This window comes from Neltuma alba, unplaced genomic scaffold (genome assembly GCF_004799145.2).
Source record: "Neltuma alba isolate B1F8T4 unplaced genomic scaffold, ASM479914v2 tig00012259_pilon, whole genome shotgun sequence".
NCBI lineage: Eukaryota > Viridiplantae > Streptophyta > Magnoliopsida > Fabales > Fabaceae > Neltuma > Neltuma alba.
The window spans coordinates 105041-131623 of record NW_021636785.1 but is presented as its reverse complement, the minus strand read 5'-3'; the positions used below and the strand labels follow the sequence as shown (position 1 = coordinate 131623).

Sequence of the window (26583 nt, the reverse complement as noted above, 5' to 3'; positions counted from 1 at the left end):
GAACATTAAAAGAAGCCATAATATTTTTATGGTTGGTGAATTATGCAACTCTATAAACTGAACTTTAAGTTTTATATCTGATGATCCACCCAAATTTGATAAAGATTTGGATTATTTGAACTTGTGGGTCTTAACAGATGTGTCATTCATATATTAGTTGGTCGGTTAGTTTTGGCCCTAATTCATGGATGTCTGTGGCTCAATGAATGGTCAGAAAGTCAAATTTGTACTCTTTTAGCACGTTTGAGTGTTTTTCTTTTGAAAAATAATTGGATGGTAAGCCCGGCCAGGTAGAAAAAGGGGATAAGGCACATGGGAAGGGATATATTAATTATTTTTTTTGCCACAACATATTAAAATTTTTTTTACTTATTTTAAGATATAAATATCAATCTCCTAGGGATTGATCATACATGTTGAAAAATGTGGCTAAAACATTTGTGTTTGGTTTAAAAGAGAGGAGGGGAAGAGATGGATTTTAATGAAAGAGAATGAAAGAGAAGAGAGGAGAGGGATTTTAATATTATCTTGTTTGGATTAATGAGAGAAGAGAGAAGGGAAAGGATTTTGTATGATATGATAAAAGTATAGCAGTTGCCATCCATTTTCCACATGATGCAATATCAAAAGGTTAATATGAAAATATCAAAAACTAATTATAGGCACCTTAGTCACAACAAGTTAAAATACTGCTCTTTCCCTCCAAATACCCCTAATTTGGGAGGGGAGTTATAAGGGGAGAGGAGGCAAAATCTTAAAAAAATTTCTTTCTCCTAAAAATTTTAGCAACCCAAACAAAAGGGGGGAACAAAATCCTTTCTATCCCCTTCCTGTCCCTCTTCTCCCATCATACCAAACAAGTCCTAAGATATTGACTCTATTGTATGGAAGAGTAAATGTCAAGAAAAGAACAATCACAATAATAAATAGGAAGAATTATCATGAAGTCCAGGAAAAAAAAATTAATTACCTTAAAAATTTATTGACGATTGAATAGTATACAATGACAAGTTTTTGAATGTGAGCAATAATAGGTTCACGCTGGTCATTTGTTATTAGAATTTCTTGGTAACTAAATTCCTTCTTTGAGATCCCATAATAATTCTTCCTAATAAATACCTCGATATATTTCAGGAGTCAAACAGAAGAAAACGCCAATTAGCAAACCGCAATCAATCCATCTGTGAAAAACAATTAATAAAAGAGTGAGTGCTAAATAAATAACAAAGCAAACAAGAAAAGGACCAATCTATGCTATGTTGAGGACAATCCTAATTGCTGTATATGTAAAATTGGAAGAGAGGAAAATATTTAATCAGTTTGATCTAAAAAAATGAATAAGCGGGATTAAATTTTTAAATTAATTTTTTTTACTCTTTTATCTTACATCTTATTTTTATCAAAATTTTTAATCTCCCCGCCTTACATCCATGAAGTGGCAGTTGATGAGAGGGGCAGCTTGACTTGATATTGTACTTGTGTTTGTACTTGTTGCATTAATGAATTGACTTCAGTTTTCATGCAAAAAAAAAAAAGAAAAAAATGTATAACCTCACTCTCTCAATCTTTTAAATTAAGCTAATTAAAACTTTCTTCACATTCTTTTTATTCCAATTCTCTTATACCAAACATAAGATAAGGCTCTCTGAACTGGGATTCACTTATCAAAGGAAATTTCGGCATTGAACTCAGAAATCTAGAATCCCCAAACCTCATATTCGAAAACAATGCTCCGTAGAGTGTTTTTAGCCTCCTGAATAAGATATAGGGCTAATTTGAAATGATTCATAGGTAATTTTTTAATTATAATTTATAAAATATGAAGTGAGTATGTGAAAAAATTTTTATCTCAATTTATATAAAATTTTTTTTAATAAGTAATTTTAAAAGCGATGCCAAATGAGCACATAGATGTCTTGGTCGCCAACAGTCCCCTTTGACGGCTTGGCTCAATGGGACAGAAAAATTGTTCTTTTTCGAATATTGGGCCTTAGGTTTGGCCCAAAAGATGGCTTAGCTTGATGGGCCAGAAAAATCTCGTCCTTGGCTCCGCAGGGCATATGATCAGTGCCAGTTGGATCTCCCCTGAAAAATCTCGACTCGGGGTTTATCCAAAAGGGGCATACAGTTCATATTGACTTTGGAGACTTCCACTTGCAAAGCGTCTAGAATTTAGATGATGTCAGAGTGGTGTTACTATTGCACTTATCCAATTGCAATAATAATTGTCGTTAATATAAAATGATATTAGTGGTTGGCAAAAAATAAAAAAAATGATTTCAGTGAATAATATTTCATCATATTTCAAGTTTTGGTGCATGTTGATTATTAAATGGCAAAATGGCTACTAGTTCCTCTCAAAACATTTTTTCAAAAAATTATTTCCGTGTTAGTGGACCTGTGAAAAAGATATATTCTGGTGGGGGATAAAATGGCCAATTGATAAGGTTGAGTTGTAAAAATCTTTCACATGAGCTTAAAATATGGGGATTAGTGCTAAATACCTCGGACAATTATAAGATTCTCTTGCCCGTTGACTTCTAAAAATTGGAATAAAGTTCAATTATAAATTATTTTTTTGGGATAAAATTTGTTTTTTAGTTTAATTTTTAATGCTAATATTTAGAAAATATAATTTAAATTTCGCTCTCATGTCAAATTTTATCAACAAACAATCAATAGAAATTGATAGCATGAAGTTGATGTAATTGATAAAATCGCAACAAATCCTAAAATGCAACATAAAGCAACTAAATTTGAGTAAAATATTTGCCTAAAAGTAAAATACTAGTTAAAAACTAGTGAGGATTAAATTTAGTTTTAAATATAAAATCTTAATTTATTTTGTCTCTTATACTCATTATTTTTTTAAACTATTCATATTTATTGGATATGTTAATGAAATTTGTATTAGGGAATGCAATAATTGAAAAGAAATATTTTAGAAAAAAACACATAATTTTTAAAAGCAAATAATTTAATTTATTTTTTTAATCTACTAAATTAGTTACCTACATCTTATAATAAAATTGGAGGTACTATTTAGAAAAAATAGAATTACATCAACCAGTAAGTTCCTCGAATGACAAACTTGATTAGTCAACTCCATTGCCAAAAAACTTGATTAGTGTTGGACTCAACGAGTATTATAGTTCTAAATTGGTATTCAACGGCCGCGAGACGCCGTTTTGTTCTCTAGCCTTCAGTCACTGATATGGTGCCACAAGTTTTTATATGGTCTGAAATGAATCCGGCCTATCGTTCCAACGGAAAAACAAAAATAGCGCCACGTCAGCAACGTTTTGGATTAGCATCATCACCAACACCAACGACCCTTATTCCTCTCTGGTTTCTCAGAGCTCAGTCCCTCCTTTCCTTCCTGCTAAAATTGCTAATCCTCTCTCAACCTTCACATACGCTCTCTTTCTTCTTCATCCATGGAAGTTAGCCTCACTTCCAATCACCGTACTCTTAGCTTAACCTCACGTTCTCCATCTGCTTTCTCTCTTTCCGATCTCCGATCCATCCGTGCACAATTCCTTGGCCGTTCACATAGTCTCAGGCCTCCCGGATGTGTTCGCTCTAGACATAATAAATGCAAGAAGTTACGGCTTCTTCAACCCCATTCTCCTCGTTTTCTCTTCAAAGCATCTTTAAGTTCTTACTCCGTTGTCGTCGGCGTCACCTTAGTTACTTTATCTGCCGTTTATCTGTTTTACTATAATCACATTAAGAGAAAGAAGAAACCCAAAGAGGTAAGCGACCTGATATTTTTACCTTCTGGATTTGTTATCTGCTAATCTTTTGTTGCATTGCATTTGAGTACCGGATTTCTTCACGCTACTAGAAATTGGTCCTAAGTGCTGATGATATTCATTCATCCTATGGCATTCTGCTTTAGCTTTCTATTATTTAAGTGTTCCTTTTGCGCCATGCAGAGACTAGTCTCCCTGTCATGTATAGAACAATACTTCACCTGAGTTTCGAGACTATCTGTTGGGCACGCTTATACACATTTAGAGACGTGTTTAGAGAGTCGAAATTGTTACGTATCGTGCGACTCATCCTAGTGACTATTGGTCATTTATATGTTCTTTAACACATTCTTGCCTTCCTAGAGAGATGGATTGGTTTGTTTACTCTTAGCGCTATAAAAAAGTTAACTATGGCAGGTTCATAACTTGAGATTGATTAATTCCCCGCTTAGGTGTATTTAGTGATGTAGATGGGGCTGCGTTGATAGTGTTCCATGATTGAATTTTATTCAAGTAACATATAGGTGGTCGAATCATTCTATATAATTACTTCCATTCTAACGTTGACACTGTTTTAGATACTGGGACACCCAACATTTGCGTTATCACAGCAAGGAAGTAATATTGGGAACCAGGCCATCGAAAGTCAGATTCTTTGCTTCCAGGAATTTCAAGGGGAGAACTTGCTAAAGGAAATTGGGATATTGGAGCATAAATCTGACAAAGAAAACCATGATTTCGACGGCAAAGAGGCCCAACTAACATATTGGACATCCCCTATGGTGCAAGAAGAGGCTGTTGTGACTGAGAAATTTGAGTCACCTTCTGAGGCTACTGTGACTGAGAAATTGGAGTCACCTTCTGATGTCCTATCCTCTAGCGTCAACATTGCTTCATCTTCGGACAGTTCCAAGGTTGTAGATGAATCTCATTTGTCCATGGAATTCCAGTCAAGTTCTTTTGAGCCTCTATCTTTTGCTGCTGAAATGACTGAAATACAAGTGGACGAAACAAGAGATAAAGCTCTCTCTGATTCTGAGTTGCCTATAATTATAAATAAATCCGAGCATACTGCTTCTTTTGATCCTGTAAACAATGAATTCACAATAGCAAAAGATCGTGCTAAAGAAAAAATTGAACTTGGTGCCATCACCAGTGATGTCTTAATTGGCGAATCCACTAGGCAAGAACTGTACATGTTTTATGAGGTCAACATGTCTTCAACAGGATCCATGTCACCACTGAATGGTTTAAAATCACCACCTGCTCATGCTTCTTTCATGAAGAAAAAAGAATTGCAATCCACAATTGGGAATAATGCTTTAAAAAGACCAGAATCCTTAACAGAGGTTTCTCTTGAAATTTCAGGTAACACCATTAAAGAATATATAAATTCATCTTGTTTTATTGATAGTATAGATGAGCAAACAATTATACAATATCAAGATGGGCTGTTTAAAATTTGGAGCTAATTTTGTCATACACTGTTTGTTGAATTAGAGTTAGAGAATGTTGAAGGAGCGGGACCAAGAGCCAGTCACAAAGAAGGCTATCCCCACCAAAATGGAAGTTATTCTTTTAAGAAGCGAAACAGATCTCTGGGCAACAGGGGGAAAACCAATATGGATCAGAGAAGTGACGAACTTCTTCCCCAGAATTCTGAGTCAATCAGGGAGCATGTTGATCAGAAAAATCGTCATTCTCAGCATCTTAGATCATATAATTCTTTGCTAAAAGATGGAAGGTAATCTCTTATCCCTCACATAAATACTACAGGGCATATGCTTTTCTTTTAGAGTATTGCTTGTTCAAGTATGTTTTAATTATATCCCTACAGGTTTTAAACAAAACAGTGATGTCAAATTCTTATCCTTTATCTCGTGTCTATCATATAATTGAAGATGATGTGCATGCTAACCTTCTTTTGCTCTAGTTTTTATGCCTGAAGAGCTTACCCCAAAGTTCCTTGAATTTGTTAGGTTACATGACTGTGTTGAATTGCTTAAAGACATGGAAATGAAGGGAATTTTAGATATGACTAAGGTATATGCATCATTCAAGCTGTTACTTGATATTACCTTCATTTTTTAGTTTCTCATGTACTCAAATTACTGGACATAGGTTTATCATGCAAAGTTTTTTAACATCTGCAAGAGACAAAAGGCTGTTAGAGAAGCTTTTGAGTACATTAAGCTTGTTCCAAATCCAAAACTGAGCACATTTAATATGCTTATGTCCGTGTGTTCAAGTGCTCAAGATTCAGAAGGTAAGTTCATTTTTCATCATCTTTTTACTTAGCTCATAGGTTCCCTATATAATGTTCTTTGTATGTGCTCTTACATTTAATCTGTTTTCAGTTCATGAGATTGGAATTGTGTATGTAAATAGGGGCTTTCCAAGTTCTGCAGCTTGTTCAGGGGGCTGGATTCAAACCTGATTGCAAACTTTATACCACTTTGATATCAACATATGCTAAGAGTGGTGAAGTTGATCAGATGTTTGAGGTATGACATCTTCTTTCTTAGAAATTTTGGTTGGTTACCATAATGTGGTGATTTATCTTTTTCTAAGCACTTTATCTAGTTAATGCGCTTATTCTTATATTCAGGTATTTCACAATATGGTTAATTCTGGAATCGAACCTAATGTTTATACCTATGGGGCGCTTATTGATGGTTGTGCTAGAGCTGGGCAAGTTGCTAAAGCATTTGGTGCTTATGGGATATTGAGGTCTAAGGTAAATCAATTGCAACATGATGCTTTGGAAATTTTCATCTTCAGTGATATTCGTTGATTATCCAAAGTCCCAAGTCCTCTTCTTTGCCGGCAGAGATTGTTGCATGATATCTGACTTTAATATCAATTAATTTACATGTTCATATGATGTTTGTATGCAGTAGAAATTGAAGCCAGACCGTGTTGTATTCAATGCCCTTATAGCTGCATGTGCTCAGTCAGGAGCAGTGGATCGTGCTTTTGATGTTTTAGCAGAAATGGCTGCAGAATTGCAACCTATTGAACCAGATCACATAACAATTGGTGCATTAATGAAGGCATGTGCAAATGCCGGTCAGGTGTAGTTTCTCTCTCTTTCTCTGTTTTCTTTTCCTTGGTATGCATCAATGGGTGGGTTAATGTTGGGTCATCATTTTTTAAAAAATATTCTTATGTATATTGTGTATTTCTTCATGGTACATTACCTCATATCAAAGAAATGTTCTTTCTCTAGGTTGAAAGAGCACGACAAGTGTACAAGTTGTTAGACCAATATGGTATAAAGGGAACGCCAGAGGTCTACACTATTGCTATCAATTCTTGCAGCCAAACTGGAGACTGGGAATTTGTATGTAGTGTATACAGTGACATGATTGGGAAAGGGGTTTTCCCAGATGAGGTACTTTGCTAGCATTTTTCCTTCAGAGACTGAATAATTAGCATCTTTTATGGTTTCAGAAGATAATTAAGATCTTTTGTTTTTGTGGCGGGATATGGAGCGGATTCTTGCAGTTAGAGTTTTCTCCTCAATAACGTCAATTTATCTCTCTGTCTCTTTTTTTTTTTTTTTTGGTAAATATGATCATGCAGATGTTTCTGAGTGCACTAATAGATTTTGCTGGACATGCTGGAAAGCTAGATGCTGCCTTTGAAGTCCTACAAGAAGCTCGTAAGAGAGGAATTCATGGTGGAAAAATGTTATACAGCACTTTGATGGGAGCCTGCAGCAATGTATGTATGATCAAGGAAATTTTCTGCTTGAGTGGGTTAATAGAAATGACCTTCTGTCTACCGAGCGTGTTATGGACTGCGATGTTGAAATAAGAAATCAGTGAAATTAAACTAAAAATAAATGAGCATATTCCAAACTATCAACTTGTGTTTCACGCATGCATTGTTAATAAACTTTGTCTCTTCCCTCTAAAGCCAATCTTGCACCTGCAATCAAGTCTGTATATCCATTTTTCCTGGTTTTCTGTGGTTAAGAAACAGTGAGGTTTGCCTATACTTGAAAAAACACTGTACACGAGTCTGGTTATACCCAGGGCAGTTCTATAGCGTATCGTGCGGAAGATTGGGTACTGAGCGTGGTAAAGGCATAATAGTTTGGATTTAGATCTAGAATTCTAGATCAAGCATTGAAGCCAGCCTACAATGGAGGTAAAGGAGACTGAAACAGAGTAGGGATGCATCGTATTGTTAGAGCGGATTAGAGTTTGAATTTTGAGTCACTATTGGAGGACATTGAACAAAATATTTCATTTTATTTGAATCATTACTAACATAAGGTGGGGGGAGATTTAATTGTTTAAAGATGTATACATTAGTGATTCTTCCAGGGGATTAGTTATATTTATGATATAACCATAACATAATTCTTAGGGTTTCTAGTATTCTAGTATTTAATTTTAGTTAACAAATGTAAGTGGATTCCGGTGTTCGGGTTAGGAAGCATTCTTTCATTTACTGTAGACATTGTAATCATATGGATGGCATAATCATATGGATCGGAATAATAACGAGCCATAATTATAGAGGCTCCTGCTATATGTATATGTATATAATTTTTTTTTCCTTGTATAAGTGAAATTAATTCTTTCAGACATTCCCTTCTACACAGGATATTATCTTTACAGTGGAAATTAAGATGCTTGGTTTTTCTGTTAGGGTTTCTTGTTCATTCGAATAAACGTGAAGCTAGAATTTGAAGAAACGTGAATCTAAGCTTTCTGAAGTTCAGAACCCTGAGAAAAATACTTTGATAAACTAATAGCTTGGGAATATAAGTATGGTCTGAGTCAAAGCAGAACCTCATTCGCATTTTCCAACACATTTTTGGTTTTCTCTGTTGTTCTTCTGCTGCATTGAATTCATAATGCTAAAAAATGTGGTACTGACCTGCGTAATTAATGTTTACTCCAGGCTGGAAATTGGGAGAGAGCATTGGAGCTATATAAGGATCTCAAGTCCCGTAATTTGGTACATAGTGTTTCAACAGTGAATGCTTTGATCACTGCACTCTGTAAGTTGAAATGTTTTCTGCACTTCTTACTATAGTTTACTGATAGTGACAACTATGATAAGGATGAAACTATATACAACAAGCCTTATCCCACTAGGTGAGGTTAGTTACATGGATCGCATGACGTTATTGTGTTCTGTCAACAACCAAGTCTGTAGATATGTTGTTAATCACAAGGTTGTGTCCTCCCCAGTCTTCCCCTACACCTTTTTGAAGGGTTCCAAACTATCTAATCTACCCTTATCATCCAATGGCCTTCTTTGCATATGTCCAAACCACCTCAAACGATATTCAGCCATTTTCTCTTCGATAGGCACCACACCCACTTTTGCTCTGATATTTTCATTTCGAATCTTTTTTTTTTTTTTTGTATGACCACACATCTATCTCAACATCTTCATTTCTACTGCTCAAACTTTGTGCTCTTTTTTTTCCTTTAAGGCCCAACATTCACTATCATATAATGCAGTTGGTCTTATAGTAGTCTGATAGAATTTTCCCTTAAGCTTCTTAGGTATCTTTTTATCACAAATAACTCCGGTAGCCTTCCTCTACTTTGACTACTCAACTTGTAGTCTATGAGAAATGTCTCCATTAATTTCACCGTCCTCCACTATAAAGGGTGACACTATATAGTAAAAGGAAATTTGTTCGGATAATTACAAGCCAATCCTGCCGTTTAGGTATCATTGTTTATGGATTGAATTATGTTCTTCTTCCAAGATAGAATCAAATAAAAAAGAACACATTTTGTTCTATAGTTGTGACTTTGCATGAAGAGAAGATACATGAGTGTTGGAAAATGCAAAAATATTTTAACTTTGATTGAAGAATTTTGTACCCACATTCGATTTTGGGTTAGCAAGAAAAATGATATTTGATAACAGTTCTGCTTTACCACTGCAGCATGGTTACTTCTCACAAGCAACCCCCCCCCCCCGGGGGTTTTTTTGGTTTTTTGGGGGGGGGGGGGACAAAAAAAGTTTCAGAGCTGCTGGGTCATTTGTCCTGTCCTGCTTTTTTATGTTGTTTCAGTATTGCTGTTTGATTTACATACTTGGTTCTTAGTGTTGTGAGTGTTTCCTACAGGTGATGGGGATCAATTTCCCAAGGCTATGGAGGTTTTGTCTGAAATGAAAGAATTGGGCCTATGCCCAAACAGCATCACGTACTCAATACTTATAGTAGCAAGCGAGAAGTAAGTGATCTGAGAAGATTTCATTGTCTAATATTTGTGGACCTTTTTCAACTAATTTTCTGTTGTGCCTTCTCCCATGTAGAAAGGACGATCTAGAAGCTGCTCAAATGCTCCTATCTCAAGCCAAAATGGATGGTGTTTCCCATAACCCTGTCATGCGTAAATGTATAATCGGTGAGTGACCGAGTTTGAGTAATTTTTACTTCTAGACCTTTATTTTCTTTGCCAGCTAAATCATTTTTTTTCACTGCTTTGAAGACATCTAAAAAAGTTTCTTAAAATATTGTTTTTATTTGGTATGAATTCCAAAACTTCCATGGATGGTAAGACAATGCTAAAATATTGGTAGATAATTGCTCTATAGGCAAGTTGTTTGTGCTCTGAAATATTAGATCCTCAGCCTGCCCCCTAGTTTTAGCTAAAAGATTATTATCCTTACTTTTAAGGAAAATTTATAATAAAAAAATGGTTTTAGAGAAAATTCGCTGAAGTGTTGTTCATTGAGATGTTTATATCAATGGGGACCAAAAACAAAGAAATGAGAATGGATGTTATGCACAAATTTGATGAAGCTACTTGTATCTAGCTCTAGTCTGCTAGACTGGGAGAACTGGAACTGAGAAGTATTCCTATCAATACCCTCCGAAAGATTCTGGAGTCATGATGAACTCTCATCGCTCCCCATTTTTTCAAATGAATAATCTATTTATTCATTATTGATAGATGTTGGCTAACACTGAAATCATGAGCTGTGTGACTTGCTGCTTGTTATTCATGGGTTGAGCCCTTAGATCTCTATGCATTTTTGGTTATTTTAAACTAAAACTGTACGTGCATTTATTGTGGAGAATTCCTTGATTTACATATTCTGATTTAATTTTGATGTCTTTGAAAGGGATGTGCTTGAGGAGATATGAGAGGGATTGCAATGTTGGTGAACCTGGTTTATCTTTTGACTCCAGACAACCACATGTTAATAATAAATGGTATTCATTCCTCAAAGTCTGCAATTTTTTCCCTGTTAAGCCTGATTCTTTGTCATCACTGGCAATGAGGGAAGATATATCATATCATTTCTGAGTTCATGTATATGTAGAATACTAGTTTGGATCTCGAAGACCCCACATTTTTACACCTATTTATTTGATTTTGACATTATCTATCTTTTCAAATTTATGTACTCCCTGTCTGGTAAGAAAAGTATATATTTTTGTTGGATATGATCAGCTTCCTTTTTCATTATGACTGTTAATTAGCCAAGGCCTAAGGCTACTCTTGTAGATGATTTTCTTCATTAATTTATTCGGATTTCTGCTCTTAGGACATCACTGGCCTTAATGGTGTATCGTGAGATGATTAGAGATGGTACAATGACTACTAGTGAAATCCTGTCACAAATTTTTGGATGCCTGAAACTCCCTTACGATGCCTCTTTGAAAAATAATCTTATTGAGAATCTGGGAGTTAGTGCTGAAACTTCAAAATGCTCAAACCTCTGTTCATTGATTGATGGATTTGGTGAATATGATCCTCGTGCTTTTTCGCTACTTGAGGTCAGTAAGAAGCTGAAGTTTCTAGTTCTACACACATCCTTGCTCCTAAGTATTGCAAACAGATCCTGAACCATTACATTATGCCGTAATTATTTTGTAGGAGGCTGCTTCTCTTGGAATTGTTCCATTTGTATCTTTTAAAGTGAATCCTATTGTTGCGAATTTAAAGGAATTGCACTATTTTACCGCTGAGGTGAGCTCTTCTTTCTAAATGCTGGTGCAATAGCAACGACTGTTACATGAAAGTTTGCATTTTTAATAAAAAGATATATTTAATAAAATTATAACAGAATCATTTTACATATGATTACGGATAAGATAAATACATTTTTATGCGCAGAAGGATTTTCCCCCCTTTTCTATTCATCACTGTATCTATTAGAGGGGTATAAGTAGTAGTTGACCATTTCAATGGCCATAATTGTTCTCTAGTTACACTCATTGGTACCAATTCACTTGTTGTTCAAGCAAATGTTCTGTGATTGTGTGCCTTGTGCAGTATCCTTAAGTTTTATCTCATAGTCACCTCCTTTTATTTATTTATTTATGTTTGTGTGGAAGAAAAACATATCTACCTTTTCCTCCATGATAACAATGTACTAATCTGCTAAATAAATGTGCAATGATTTTCTTAACTTTTAGTTGCACGCTTTTTCTATGCATAACAAATGCACGCACAAACGTGCAATTGTGAACGTGTGGGCTCATGCAGAAGCTAGATATACATGATGCCAAAATTGTTAAACCACCCTATCTAAAAGCACTTAAAATTTTACCAGGTATACCTCTTAACTGTTTTGAAGGGTCTCAAGCATCGGCTTGCAGCAGGTAATGTGTTCTATTTTAACATCATCGCATCACTATTTGATTATTAGAGTTTCTGTAAAGTTGTCCTTTATAAAATGATGTTTCCTCTTGTCATTTTTCCATTTGTTTCTGTTTCTGATTCTTATGCGGGATTGATTGATGGTTTCAATTTTGAATTAATGGGAAAACATGAAAAGCTAAAGCACCTGAAGAGTTTTTTAATGATAATTTCACCTTCTCCTTTGGCTTTTGATTCGTATTATCTATCAAAAAGAAATTGTAAATTCTAAAGGGAATAGTAATGTGTTATTGAGCTCTTTTCATGCCTTTTTTTGGCCCCGTTTGGTCTGCCAATTTGAACTCGCGATCTCCTGCCTTCTTGTTCTGAAGTCAATAATATTTACTTTTAATATTCAAACAGTTCATTGAGAAGGAACGTGTGGTGAAGGATGATGATACTGGCATGCATTATTTTATTTACTGAACATGTGCACTTTATATTTTTCATTGCTGCATCTTCTATCTGTATGAGGATTTATGTCAATAGAGCTCTATAGTGGCAGTACTCCTGGAACTATCCATTTCTTCCAGACAACGGACTGCTTTCCTCATTCTTTGTCTGAAATCTTCTGCAGGAGCTAAGTTACCCAACTTAAATATCTTATTGCCTGTAGAGAAAACAAAAGCTCCAACTTCCAAGGGGGAGAAACTTATTAGCGTTTCAGGAAGGTGAGAGTTATCAATTGCAAGTTCATTCTTAGTAAACTTTCTTTCTAGTTTCAATGTTGGTGCCTTACATCTGCTACGGTTCATTTTGTTCAAGCATGCAAGTATGAACTACTAACGAAATCTATTGAGCTAGAAGTTCCTACTATTTATCAGTATGTATATAAAAAACTCGAGAAAAAATTATTAATCATATTTAGGCTGATATTACTAGATGTTCTACACGTGAAATTTCATGATCAACTATCATCTACGTTTTGTCAAGTCCATTTTAATGATCACATATCACTTAATGTCTAAGAAGCAAAGAGATTGCAACAGACGGGGCAACGTGATGAATTTTCAAATGTCCATAGTTATGTCTAGTGTTGCTTCATGCCTGATAAAAGTGTTGACATGTGTCAGATATACATGTGGCTCCTTTTTACATGTGTTCATGTTTTATAGCTTACTGCATATGGTGACATGAATTTATGCAATGAATATCTTCGAAATATCTTATTATGAAATTAAGTCTCGGATCGAATTTTCATAAGCAAGTCGAAGAATCCTTGAAGTGCTAGAACCTTCTCTTTGTGTGTTGCTTACCTTCTGGTTTGACTGAATTTCTTTTATGCAATAGAGCCTGCATTCTGTTTTACCAGTGATCCAAATATTCAGCTTCTATCAATTACTGTGTTGTTTGCCCTGAATTCTGTATTTCCTGTTCTTACTTCCACCATATTTTAACAAGACAGCAGTCACAGATGTCCAGATAATGCACAATAGCTCTAATAAAAGACTTTCTGAAGGCATCCTTGTTTGAACTTGTTCCATTTTTTCACTTTAACTAGAAATTGGCCCACATTGCGCGGGATTATGGAATAAAATGGCAAAAAAAAAAATAAAAAATTCATATGATAAATTTAATATCATAAATATTGAAATCGAGTTATGCATTAGTAATGTAATATTACAAAATTGATATCATATAATTAATAAAATTAATTAATTGATTACGTATTCTATAATATGTTCAGAAATAATGAAATTGATATTTTCTTTTCTATAATGACTCAAAAAACAATGTCAAGATATTTTCATGGCCCGTATGCAATGTTTTTGGTTTGACAGGGCTGGCCAGGCAGTTGCAGCAATGTTGAGAAGGCTGAGAATACCATACCAGGGCAATGAATCATTTGGAAAGATCAGAATTAGTGGAGTAACTTTGAGAAAATGGCTGCAGCCAAAACTTGCATCTCCTTTCAGTGGAAAGCCAGGTGACTTGAGCTTATCACAGTCACGACTTGGCAAAAGTATCAGTCTTCAACAACGAAACATTCGAACTGGCAATCTGTCGTTGGATTAAGAGTACACATGTAAATTCCTAGAAGACAACTTGGTTGTCTGATTTTTTTAACCTTAGATAGACCAGGGTTCCTGCTCAGCCTTCCTATTCATGCCACCAGCTTAATAATTTGTCAACTAGAAGTTGATATTTCCCTTATCCTAATGGAATTATTCCACAAGTGATGTAAACCAACGAAAGCAGACCAAACCTTCTACTATGCTGAAGCAAGGAGTGGAGAGTGTGAAAATGTCTCAGCAAATTTCACTGTGATGAGCAAGGACTTCCACCATGGACGTCGCCGGTCCCTTGTGATTTGCCTGCAGATATGGCCAAGGTCTTTGCAATGCGGATCATATAAATTTATGACTATAGAGATGCTAATGCATATGATATTACTACCAGTTTGGCAAGAACTTCATATGTAGACTGTAAAGAAAACTTAGCTATGTGATTATTTTAAATGATTTTGATACGCAAGTTCTCTCTTCTGATCCACCATCCAACCTATAAACTCGATTTAGCCCTTCAGATGCTTATAATTTTATTAAGACCTTTCATTTTGCCCATTTTAAAACTGAAAATTATAGGGTGGAAAAAGTGGGAAAATTGGTCCATGTGAGTTCCCAACTACCTCATATCTGAAATTGAGAAGAAAATTAAGAGATCAGTTGTATTTAATTAGAGGAGCAGAGGTTACATTTGTTAACGGAGACTTTGCCTATAGATCCAAGCAAAAGCAATGCTTATAGATCCAAGCAAAAGCAAAAATAAAAAGCCGAAAAATAAGAGGAAATTTATACAAAGTGAAAAAAGGAATCTTCTATCTCTGACAAGAATGTAGATAGAAGAAAAACCCGTAGAGGGAAGAAAAAGGGGATTGATTCAGTCATCAAAAACGGAAATGGTAATCTTTCATGAAGCTTGCAGTTGAGAGGTAAGATTGATGAATGCATCTTCTTTGCAAGGGATTGTGAGGCCACCCATTGGATGATTGAAGCCAAACTCTTCCTCAGCTCTATTCAACAGGTCAAGAAATGAAGGATGGTTCAAGTATGATATTGGAACAACAAATCTCTTCCTCTGAAACTCGCCAACATAAACTGCTATATGCCCCTTGGGAACATTGGAGTGGTTTCTGCTATGAAGATGCTGTGACTTGAGGATTTGCTTTGCTCCAAGCATCATGGAAGGAAGACGGATACCCATAATCACTGGCCTTACTCTAAAAGAGAGAGAGAGATCCAAACTCTTGGAGGGAAGTGGATTGAACTGTGTGAAAGATTTTGGTGTTGATTGATGAAGATGAAGCCTTAGTGGTGTTTGATTTAAATTTATAGTGTTGCAGCTTAATGATTAATGACAGAGTGGGTAGCCATGAACTTGCAGAAAGGGTCAAGATAGGTGACCGCAAGTTGAGTTGGTTGCCAAAAAGAGGTGGGACCCACTTCCTGAAATTCATCAAAGCACTCACATGGCTTAGCTCATGCGTCTCTAAACTTGGCTTCAGTACAATATCCTACTTAACATCCAACTCAGTTCAGTCAGAAAGGTTAGCTTTTGTTGCAGCGAAGTCATAGCCAGGTACAGAAAAAGAGGCATGCGATGGCTTAAACTAAAACAGATTTAATAGGAACGGGACCCCTGTTCTTAGAATAAGTTTGCATTTGCAAAACTTGCAAGTACTTTTTATACGGAGCCTAACTGTTATCTGATCTTTTTGATATCTTGATGTATAATCTTTATATGAAAACAATTGATAAAAGTTCAATTCATCATTCGTGTGTTAGGTAAGATCGTGAAGAAAACATTTCCTGCACAATAATTTTAAATCGAGTGAATCAGCATCTAACACCTGATATTATTTTTTAGGTACATCTAGTATTTTGATAATATTTTTATGATGCATTTACCAACTCCTGATGTTGTTTTTCAATTACATGCAGCATCTTAATTTTATTTATATAGAAACACCAAAAAACTAACATCAGGATGTACCATAAATAATCAAGAAACAAAAAACTTGACTGGACATTAAACCGGTTGGGATAGTGGTTCAAAGGTCAATGGGTCAGACCGAAGTCCAACCAGGATCAAACCGGTTATATTAAAATAATATAATTAAATTAAAAATAACAAAATACAACAACAATAATAATCACTAATAACAAAATATAAGAAAATACAACAATAGTTTGATTATAACAATAATAAAGTATAACAATATTGAGAATTTTGATATTTATAATTCCTTAATAACTAAAATTAATAATTATTGATACGAAAATTATAATTAAAATTCATTCAAATCCATAATAACTGAAATATTAGGAGCTGAATGAGAAAAATAGGATCAATAACAATATAATTATTCAAATTAATTTATTACCGGTTTTTACTGGTTTCACCAATTCACTCCCGATTTAATTGGTTTGCCACTGGTTCGACTTGTGGCCGGTTCAATACTTAACCCAAACAGGACTATTGGCCAGTTCATCAGTTTTCTGGTTAAATCGACCGGTTTGATCCAATTTTTTGTTCATTGTAAATAATAATAGGGTGTTGGACTCCCAAATCTGCTATAAGGTCGCCCATATGGCACCTACAAGTGATGTATCCAAGTTGTTGGATTTTGAAAATAAGTGATATAATAAAATCTGCTAAATGAAAAAGATTTAAATGCTGCAAACTTACTTCGAATCTAAATATGAATTTGAGGCATTTTGCAAATTCTGAAAGATCCCTTTGCATAAAATATTGACAGTAGTTGATCTTGGCCTTTAACTCATTCATATCAAAAAGAGCAACATAAAGTTAATTATTAATAATGTTCTTGACTCAGTTATCTAGTGATATTTCATAAAAAGAAAAATGCATTTTTCTGTCATTACAATAGGGTATTCTTATTCCGCTTTTGAGATTAAATTTTTAAAACAATGATAGAGACACGGCCCATCACATGAATATGGCGTGTGTATATGCATAGAAATTTGTTCATCAAGTCGTTTGATTCGTCGAATCTTGGTTGATAACATGAATTATTGTCCTCTTTTGTATTATATATTTGATGTGCTCAGAAATTTTATTTGGCAGTGCCAGATGAATGCCTGGAAGAGGACTTAGAAGTCTGCATGGCATCAACGCATGTGCTGGAAGATCTGAACTGAAGTTAAAATAATCAGAAAAACTTGGCACAATTATGGTAAAAGACAAGATATTAAATATTTAAAAACTGATTATATATATTTTTTTGCAAAATTTAGATGCCAAGAGAATATGCCTAGGAAATAGCAACCTTTACACGGTGCAATGTATGTTTATCAGATTCAGAAGGCCAATCATAGTGTTGATCTGGATAATAATCATAATCATAAGCTACCAGGCGGCCAGAATATACCTTATATACCTCTGATTATTTATTATTTTTGAATTTTTATTTGTAATTTACATTGAAAAACCAAAGTAAGTTAGAATGGCAAAAAAAAAACTGAAAATTACTATTTGGTATTGACAACACTGAATTTGTAAATGCCAATAAATTTTTGTTGACATTCTTTATTTGATACTACCTTCGATCCTTAATATAAGACCTTGTTTGACTTTTATTTTGGTCCTAAGTATAAGAACTCAATCTACTTTGTCTTTCACATTTAAACATTTTTTTCCAAGATAATCCTTCTAACAATGGTAGTTCTAGCCAGTATACTTGATTAGCAAAGGTATTTTAGGAAAAACAACACATATTTATTACAAATAACTAATTTAATTTTTTTTATTTTTTTAAATTAGTCAACTAGTTCTTATAATTAAAACCAGAGATAGTATTTACAAATTTTTAACCTTTTTTGGTCATTTTTCCTATGTCTAAATAGTCTCAAAATACTTTACATGACATTGAAGGCCTTACAATTACAAGCCCAATAAGAAGTAGAAGAATCAAAGGGACAAAGAGAGCACTTCAACTTTAATTTGCGACCTTAAAAGCCCATAATATTGGTATGCATAGCGGGGGTCCAAATAAAGCCTTAACCCTGTCTATTTAGGTCTACATGTGTACGTGTACATATACATATTTTTTTTTGAATTTTTTAATTGATGCATAGGTCTATTTATACAGTTAAAACCCATAGAAGCTTGTACACGTGACAAAGTATGAAAATTCACAAAGTTAGCATGACTTAAGTATGAAAGAAGTTTCATGATGTGTCCAGAAGGGAAGTGCAATAGTTATTGTAAGTTTTTTTTTGTGTCATTTTAATTATTTTAATTGTATTTTAGTATATTTTCAACCCATCAAATATAGATGAGCATTTCATTCATCTACATGTTTATATCATTAAATTATATAGCAAGTTTATATTAATTAGGCTTTTTTCATACTATTTTCGTTCTTATTTATTTATGTTTTTAATTAGTGCTAGGTTTGAGATGCAATTATATCATTTTTTTTTACTATGCGTGCTATTTATATCGAATTTTAGCATGAAGAATAATTTAAGTGTTTAATTGAACTTTGCTTATTATTACTTGGTACGCTTTTTGGGGGGGGGGGGAGAATACTCGCGGGTATTCAAGGTTTTCTATCTGTAACATTAGGCAGGTTATCTTCCACTGCTTGTTACTAATAATTTTTCAAGAGTTATTTTAATTTTTTAAATATTTTTCTTTCTCTGCCCTCCTCCCCCTCTCTCACTCACACAATATAATGCAAATAATTTTTTCTAAAACATTTACCATAATTAAATATGAAATATGAAGAAGAATAATGATGGCAAATGAACAACGCAGGGCAGCAAAAAACGAAGCTAAAAATCATGAGAGCAAAAATTATATGATGTTTTTAAACTTCGATTTAGACTATAGAGATATTTCATATCATAATAAAAACAAGCATGATCGGACCATAATCAATAAAGACTCGGTCGATCATCAAATTCAAAATCTCATTTCTGGCGTTACCCTGTTTCATAAGTTGTTTCATTTTTTCTGTTCTTCCGCGAAAGAATAATAGATGATGAACTTTACGGTATTTTTGGGAAGATGCATTCGGTCTTCAATTTCCACTTTGTTTATGATTTTGTGGAAATATGTCAAAGCTTGGAGGGATGACAAAATTTTTGGCTAATGAACCGCCAATTTGAATTTCTTTTGCCAACAAATTTGATACCTGTGATTAGGGGTGTTCAATTTGTCCCGTCCCGGTCGTCCTGTCCCGGTTCCGGTGAGTTCGGGACGGGACAGGACGGGACAAAAAAAAATTCGGAACGGGACAAGTACGGGACGGGATGGGACAGTGACCGGGACGGGACGAGACAGTGACCGGGACGGGACGGGACGCGGGACGGGGTTGTCCCGTCCCGTCCCGTCTCGGGATATTTTTTTTTAAAATTATTTATTAATAATTATTAGTAGATTATTCAATTTACTTATTAATAATAATAATTATTATTATAGTGATTTTTAACTCTTAAGTTGTAATATTATCTGAACAATATCTCCTTCCTCAATAAAATAATTCATAAAGCCATTATATAGTGTTTCTTTTATCGTATTTTTTTTTACAGTATTGTTTTTACACCTTTTTTATACTATATAATTGAGTTTTCTACATAATATTTTTTATAATGTTTTTATCTTTAAAAGCCTAACAAAAAATAAGCATTATAACATAAAAAAATTTCATATAAAAAATTATAGTATTTTAAAAAAAAAAAAAAGGGGAGGGGAACGGGACGTCCCGTCCCGTCCCGGTCCCGACGGGACCGGGACAAAACCGGGACGGGACCGGACACGGGACTAAAACCCTGTCCCGTCCCTATTCACCGGGACGGGCCTGTCCCGGTCCTGTCCCGTGAACACCCCTACCTGTGATCTTGAAAAACTCTTGAAAACTAACTTACCTAAATTTTTATTTACCAAAAAGAATTGGGCTTTTTTGTACAACACGCTCAAATGCACCGCCTAACAGCATAAAAAAGGAAGAGCATAGATGAAATGTTGAGCAGAAATCTCATGAAACAAAGTCTGAGTTGGACAAAAAATACAACTTAAATATTACTAAACGAGGTGTTCATGTTTACGGTCGACGACGGTACCTCCTATTGGAGGATTTCTATGCGTTTAAAAAAGAAAGTTTGCAGACAGAAGATTTTGAAGACTCTGTTCCTATGTTGATATATCCATGAAAGAGTGTGGATTATGCATAGCTGATAAGATGATCGAAGATATTAAAATATTAAAAGAACAACATATTGTGACAACAAAACAACCAGAAAAGTGATGATCCAATCCAAAAAAGTGTTTGGATGTATATAAAAGTATTTTTAATTTTTTTTTTTTTTATAAATCAAGACAAACTCATCTGTATATTAACTAAATATATTTTGCATACCATAAAATTAGTTCTAAAACGATGATTTTAATTTTTATCCAAACATCATCTTAGTTGACCGGAAAGAACAAGCTATTGGGTTTAGTCCTCCATTTTATGGTGAAGTGCTCTCAAGTCATAATTCATAAAGCAAGGTGACACGGATAACAAGACACTGATCCGCCATTATCAGTAGTGTCTACAAGCACTGTTTGATCTCTGCAAGACGTGGATTGAAGATGAATCTCAACAACGGCAAGAAATTGGATTGGTGATCGTGGGAGAAAGTTATCGTTGGTATCAAAAAAGTGTGATGATTTTAGTCATTTTACAGCTGATAAAGAAGCTAAAGCAAACTCTCGAAGATAGTTACCGGGCTAACATCTCAAACTGAGCTCCTAAAAGTAAAAGTAACCTTAAATTCAGCCATTCAAACTCGATTTCAAACACTGTCCTCAACGGGAAATCAACTCGAAACAGATTAACACAGTATAAGCGGGTTAAAAATTAGTCAGCATTTCCGTAAGCTTGGAGGGCCTCGCCAGTTAACCTGCAAATCCTCCATTCCTGCAAGATCTTGGCTCCCATATCCTCATAAAACTGGATGGCATTGACGTTCCAATCAAGCACGACCCACTCCACTCTTCCATACCCCATCTCCACCGCTTGCTTCGCGACCGCCGAAAGCAGCATTTTCCCGAACCCTTTCCTTCTGTAACACTCTCTCACAAACAAATCCTCGATATAGAACCCAGGCTTAGCGAGAAACGTGGAGTAATTGGGAAAGAAGAGCACAAACCCAGCAACCACAACATCATCGCCTTCCGATTTGAACGTCTCTCTCTCCGGATCATCAATCGGAAGGTCCAGATTCACAACCTGAACAGACGGTTTGTGGAATGGATTGAAGTTCCATTCAGGGAATGGGTTGGGGGAAACTTCGAGGATGAAGATGGTGAAGGAGTGGAATGGCTGAGAATTGAAGAGAGTGGAGGAGAGAGAGGACTCAGTAGCAGAGAAGAGATGGGTAAGGCGCTCGAACACGGCCATCTGGTGAATGAGCTTGTGGATGTGAGGGACGTCTAGGGGGGTGGCCAGACGCACGCGGGAGAAGAGTGGGCGAGCCACCGGCGTTGGCTCTGGCATTGCTTCCACCGGCGCCGGAGTCGGTGGCGGTGGCGGTGCAGCGGCAGCCATTGATGAAAAGACGAGTTGGTACGTGCGCTTGTGGGTAAAAGAAAAGGTTGCAGAGTAGCCGACCGCTCGCACGGTAGGAGAAAGGAGAATGGGGCGGTTCAGGCGGGTACGGTATTTTAGTTCATTATATTTACAGGGTGAAATAAATAATTGCTAAATAAATAAATAATTTTCCCAACAATTAATAAAAGCTTTTTAGGTGAAAAAGCGAAAATTCTATACTCAACCGGCAACCTCTAGAAGGATCAAGGACCAGCATTACTCTATCGCGAACTTTCGCAGGGAGGAAGGTGCAGATTCAAAATCTTCCATAGAATACATAATAGATTAAAAACTTTCTTTGATCTGATTAAATTAAGTGTAAAAATTTGATTATTCTTTCTAAATTCGCCTTGAATTAAATTAAATTCCATTTTTTTCAATTTCAATTAAATGTCACCATTTATGAGAAGCATGTCAAGGAAAACTATTTTAATTATTCCTGAAGCTTTGTAATGAGACATTGACACTTATAATTGAAAACACCACAACACTGAACCAAAATTATTCTTACAATTAAAGGATGGAAGTAATGCTATTATTTGGCTCACTTATCAGCTATCATAACCAAAAATTTTGCATGCATCGTTCAAAAATAACCAAACGGCAAGGTTCCCCAATGAGATGATGCTCCATTGTTAATAAATTCATAAACTCAGGAATAAGGTTATTTAAGGTTGAGATGAATCAAGTGTAGCAATATCAAGTTCTGTTTCCAACGTTGGCATGCTCGTTATTGAAGATGACTAACCAAAAATCTCAGACCTCTGCGAAATTTGCATGCAATAGTCTTTACATGCTGACTCACAAGCAGGTATAGTGGCACCCTGCTCTTTCATGCAAACCGGCACGCATTGCTCTTTACAGTCAAATACGACCTCGCCGCCGTCTCCGACATTGGCCATTGTAACCAGCAAGCATACCACAAAGAGAGCTCTGGTTTTTTTGAAGGCCATTGGTACAAAACATCATTTTCTCCGTGTGAGTACGAGGGTATGGGTATGTGAGGATGAAGGGTGGCAAAAGCATAGATACTGGTCCTCAAGTTTTCAATTGGCGATGAGTAAATCTCGGTGGAAATGTGAGGCTGATTTGGGCTCATCTTAGTTCTGTGAATAGGTTCATATTTTTTCTAATAAAACTTATAACTGAACAACTTCATGAATAATATAGTTAGTTATAAAACATATGACCAATTTAATGAATATTTGCATAGACTCTAGAAACCAAATTATATTCTATTCTGCATTTTTCTGCAAAAATTTGAAAGAGTTATTGAATGACTGTATCAGCAGTTAATAAAGAGTCGATCACCAAATTCAAAATCTCATTTAAAGTCATTCATTATTATTATTATTATTTTTTAATTTTCCTTTTGGCTTCCTTTGATTTCATAAGTCGCCTAAAATATCATCTGGGCAATTAAGCCGGCCCAGGTTTCATGCCTTTGTGTGGAGGAACAGAGAGGCCTATGATGTAGGGGCAAGCATTCTTACTCCTCGGATCATTTGTTGATTTTTGATAAAGAGATTAAAGACAGTGCCGTATGATTGCTTCAAGTCCATGCTTCTTGGTAAAGCCCATTTCAGTTGCTAGCCAGCCTACGGGAGAACAATGTTAAAGGACTCAACTTTCACTATCACAAAACTTGCTGACAGTTTCGAAGCCTTATCTAAATGCTTCTGTGTGTACCTCATTGATATGGAATAACATATGGGAGGCCTTGATTCTTGAGGATTTGTAGGACAAGCATTAATAAGTGTCGACCATGTTGGCTGTTGTTCGTGAAAGTGGGCCATTCAGTCTCAGAAATTATTTGTTGATCTTTGATAAAGACATCAAAGACCTTATCATGTGATCTTCTGATGCCCGTGTCTTTAGCATTTTTGAAGCCTCAAATACTTGCCATGAAGTCCTTTGAAATCATTCACTTGTTCTTCACCACATAGAAATTGAAAACGATAGGTTCCTGCTTGCCAGCCCTTCAAACAAGTCTAGGACAACAACATGTGACCACTTCTGACTTATGAACTATTGTCTGCCAATAGGCCCCAGCGTGATCACACATCCAATGGATTTCCCACATACATTTTCTTCTATATATACTGATTTTTGCAGGCATTCTGAGCAACACAAATCTTTCACATCCTCAAGCATCAAAACTCAAAGCTTTTTCTCCTTATACACAGCCGTTTTATTCCCTTCTCAGCCTAACATAAAGCAATGGGTTTCCGCTTGCCTGGTATTAGAAGGGCTTCCTTTTCAGCAAACCTTACATCTTCAAAATGCGGTGATGTGCCAAAAGGCTCTCTTGCAGTGTATGTTGGGGAGAAAATGAAGAGATTTGTGATTCCCATAGCATACTTGAACCAACCTTCCTTCCTAGACTTGCTGAGCCAAGCTGAAGAAGAATTTGGTTATGATCATCCTATGGGTGGCCTCACGATTCCTTGCGCTGAAGATGCTTTTGAGAATATAATTTCTCGCTTGAATAGGTGCTAACAAGCTATTGTTTAGATTAGATTGACAGCTCAATGATCACTGACAAGTCAACGCAATTTTGTAAAGTAGGAAAGTTCTTATGATGTATAGGATTTTTCTGATTGTTCTTGGAAAGGGAAAACACTCATCTGAATATGAAATCGTTATGCAAGTTTCCATAATTTTCCCCTCAAATCTCATCCAATTCTTGCATTAAAGGTATTACAAAAAATTGTCGACGAAAAGCTGCTCTTTTTCATTACAAAAAATTGTCTTCTTTGCTTTCCACATTTTGGGATGGTTGAATTGCTTATGCATAGCTTTTATTTATTAGAATCCAAACAATGATTGCAGCAAATCCGAGGACATTCTTTATAATACATAAAAGAAAAGAGTTAAATGGTTTGTACTTCATAACCTAATATGATAATAAAAACTAAAAAGTATAATTTCTCTCCTCCTCAGTATTTTAGTTTGATAAAGGATGATCTAACATCAATCGGAAATAAATAAATCAACTTTCTTTTGTTGTTGCTTTGCTTGAGAAATTTTGAACCAACCGTCTTTGCTGTATTTGGGCCACTAAATAAAATCACACGCGACAAGAGATCATCTTTCATCCAAAAAATGCAGACATGATATGAGAGCTCAAGTTTATGTGGAAATCTGCAAATAACAGATAATTGCTTCACTTAGCCACAGCTACTTTTTCTGAATTTCATAGTATGCGGTTCACTTGTTTCCAAATATCAGCACCATATAGAACTCAAATAATTGGTTCGTAATCTCTCCATTCTTTCATGCTAAATGATACTAATGATACTTCAAATCTTTTAGTAAAGCATCATCATCTAGTATCACATGAGCTTGTTATAACTTACTGGCCGTGTATTCTGACATAAACCCAAATGATATTTCAATCCCCAAATTCATTAATATATTTCTTTTTGCATTATTATGCCTGTGAAACAAAATCTAAGGTTTTGAGTCTCTATCACTTCAAACTTTTAGGCCTTGAACTATCTACTATGTGAAAGAGTTTACAGCTCTGCTACGATAAGCTATTGATTGTAGAAGCAGTAGCTACTAGCAGATTACGTTACATGATTTAAGGATGAATCGAAGTGATGTTAGAGAATGCTGGAAACCTAAGACGGTGGTCATTCAATTGCATCAACAATAACTGGTTTCAAAGCTTGACATGTCTATTGCAATTTCATCTTCAAATAATAACACAAGAAGTTGGTGCTGAGGCCTCTGTAGGATTTCAAATAAATTCTTGTTCAGGTGAAAGAAGTGTTTGAGCAACTTGACAAATTCACAGTGTAGAAATTAAAAGAGATCATAACCTTACAAAAACAGAAATTTATAGTGTTGCAGCTTAATGATTAATGACAGAGTGGGTAGCCATGAACTTGCAGAAAGGGTCAAGATAGGTGACCGCAAGTTGAGTTGGTTGCCAAAAAGAGGTGGGACCCACTTCCTGAAATTCATCAAAGCACTCAAATGGCTTAGCTCATGCGTCTCTAAACTTGGCTTCAGTACAATATCCTACTTAACATCCAACTCAGTTCAGTCAGAAAGGTTAGCTTTTGTTGCAGCGAAGTCATAGCCAGCTACAGAAAAAGAGGCATGCGATGGCTTAAATTAAAACAGATTTAATAGGAACGGGACCCCTGTTCTTAGAATAAGTTTGCATTTGCAAAAGTTGCAAGTACTTTTTATACGGAGCCTAACTGTTATCTGATCTTTTTGATATCTTGATGTATAATCTTTATATGAAAACAATTGATAAAAGTTCAATTCATCATACGTGTGTTAGGTAAGATCGTGAAGAAAACATTTCCTGCTCAATAATTTTAAATCGAGTGAATGAGCATCTAACACCTGATATTATTTTTTAGATACATCTAGTATTTTGATAATATTTTTATGATGCATTTACCAACTCCTGATGTTGTTTTTCAATTACATGCAGCATCTTAATTTTATTTATATAGAAACACCAAAAAACTAACATCAGGATGTACCATAAATAATCAAGAAACAAAAAACTTGACTGGATATTAAACCGATTAAGACAGTGGTTCAAAAGTCAATGGATCAGATCGAG

The 26583-nt window shown here is 35.2% G+C and overlaps 4 protein-coding genes across 4 annotated transcripts; 2 read left to right on the top strand and 2 right to left on the bottom strand.

The window, feature by feature from the left end:
* Window positions 1-3402: 3402 nt before the first annotated feature.
* LOC114725624 (pentatricopeptide repeat-containing protein MRL1, chloroplastic) lies at window positions 3403-14863 on the top strand. Its single transcript, XM_028912152.1, has 19 exons — window positions 3403-3755; window positions 4334-5123; window positions 5256-5499; window positions 5735-5798; window positions 5877-6021; window positions 6144-6259; window positions 6364-6492; window positions 6656-6829; window positions 6985-7149; window positions 7341-7481; window positions 8673-8772; window positions 9862-9970; window positions 10053-10144; window positions 10866-10956; window positions 11292-11523; window positions 11624-11716; window positions 12303-12351; window positions 12966-13059; window positions 14170-14863. The coding sequence occupies exons 1-19, from the start codon at window positions 3438-3440 to the stop codon at window positions 14402-14404; spliced, it is 3381 nt and encodes a 1126-aa protein (XP_028767985.1). The 5' UTR covers window positions 3403-3437; the 3' UTR covers window positions 14405-14863.
* A 269-nt stretch (window positions 14864-15132) lies between these two features.
* LOC114725618 (auxin-responsive protein SAUR21-like) lies at window positions 15133-15730 on the bottom strand. The gene has a single exon (XM_028912145.1). The coding sequence runs from the start codon at window positions 15590-15592 to the stop codon at window positions 15299-15301; it is 294 nt and encodes a 97-aa protein (XP_028767978.1). The 5' UTR covers window positions 15593-15730; the 3' UTR covers window positions 15133-15298.
* Window positions 15731-21151: 5421 nt separating this feature from the next.
* LOC114725615 (probable acetyltransferase NATA1-like) lies at window positions 21152-22034 on the bottom strand. Its single transcript, XM_028912142.1, has one exon. It carries the CDS (start codon window positions 21948-21950, stop codon window positions 21261-21263), a length of 690 nt encoding a protein of 229 aa, XP_028767975.1. The 5' UTR covers window positions 21951-22034; the 3' UTR covers window positions 21152-21260.
* A 2178-nt stretch (window positions 22035-24212) lies between these two features.
* On the top strand, window positions 24213-24664 carry LOC114725622 (auxin-induced protein 15A-like). The gene has a single exon (XM_028912150.1). It carries the CDS (start codon window positions 24213-24215, stop codon window positions 24489-24491), a length of 279 nt encoding a protein of 92 aa, XP_028767983.1. The 3' UTR covers window positions 24492-24664.
* The last annotated feature ends 1919 nt before the right edge of the window (window positions 24665-26583 follow it).

Excerpts from the sequence above, each read along its gene's own strand:
- LOC114725624 (XM_028912152.1), top strand. The coding sequence starts at position 3,438 with ATGGAAGTTAGCCTCACTTCCAATCACCGTACTCTTAGCTTAACCTCA. Across the intron at positions 6,022-6,143 it reads AAGTGCTCAAGATTCAGAAG|GGGCTTTCCAAGTTCTGCAG; the intron begins GTAAGTTCATTT and ends GTATGTAAATAG. Across the intron at positions 6,260-6,363 it reads AAGTTGATCAGATGTTTGAG|GTATTTCACAATATGGTTAA; the intron begins GTATGACATCTT and ends TCTTATATTCAG.
- LOC114725618 (XM_028912145.1), bottom strand. The coding sequence starts at position 15,592 with ATGGGTATCCGTCTTCCTTCCATGATGCTTGGAGCAAAGCAAATCCTC.
- LOC114725615 (XM_028912142.1), bottom strand. The coding sequence starts at position 21,950 with ATGGCTGCCGCTGCACCGCCACCGCCACCGACTCCGGCGCCGGTGGAA.
- LOC114725622 (XM_028912150.1), top strand. The coding sequence starts at position 24,213 with ATGGGTTTCCGCTTGCCTGGTATTAGAAGGGCTTCCTTTTCAGCAAAC.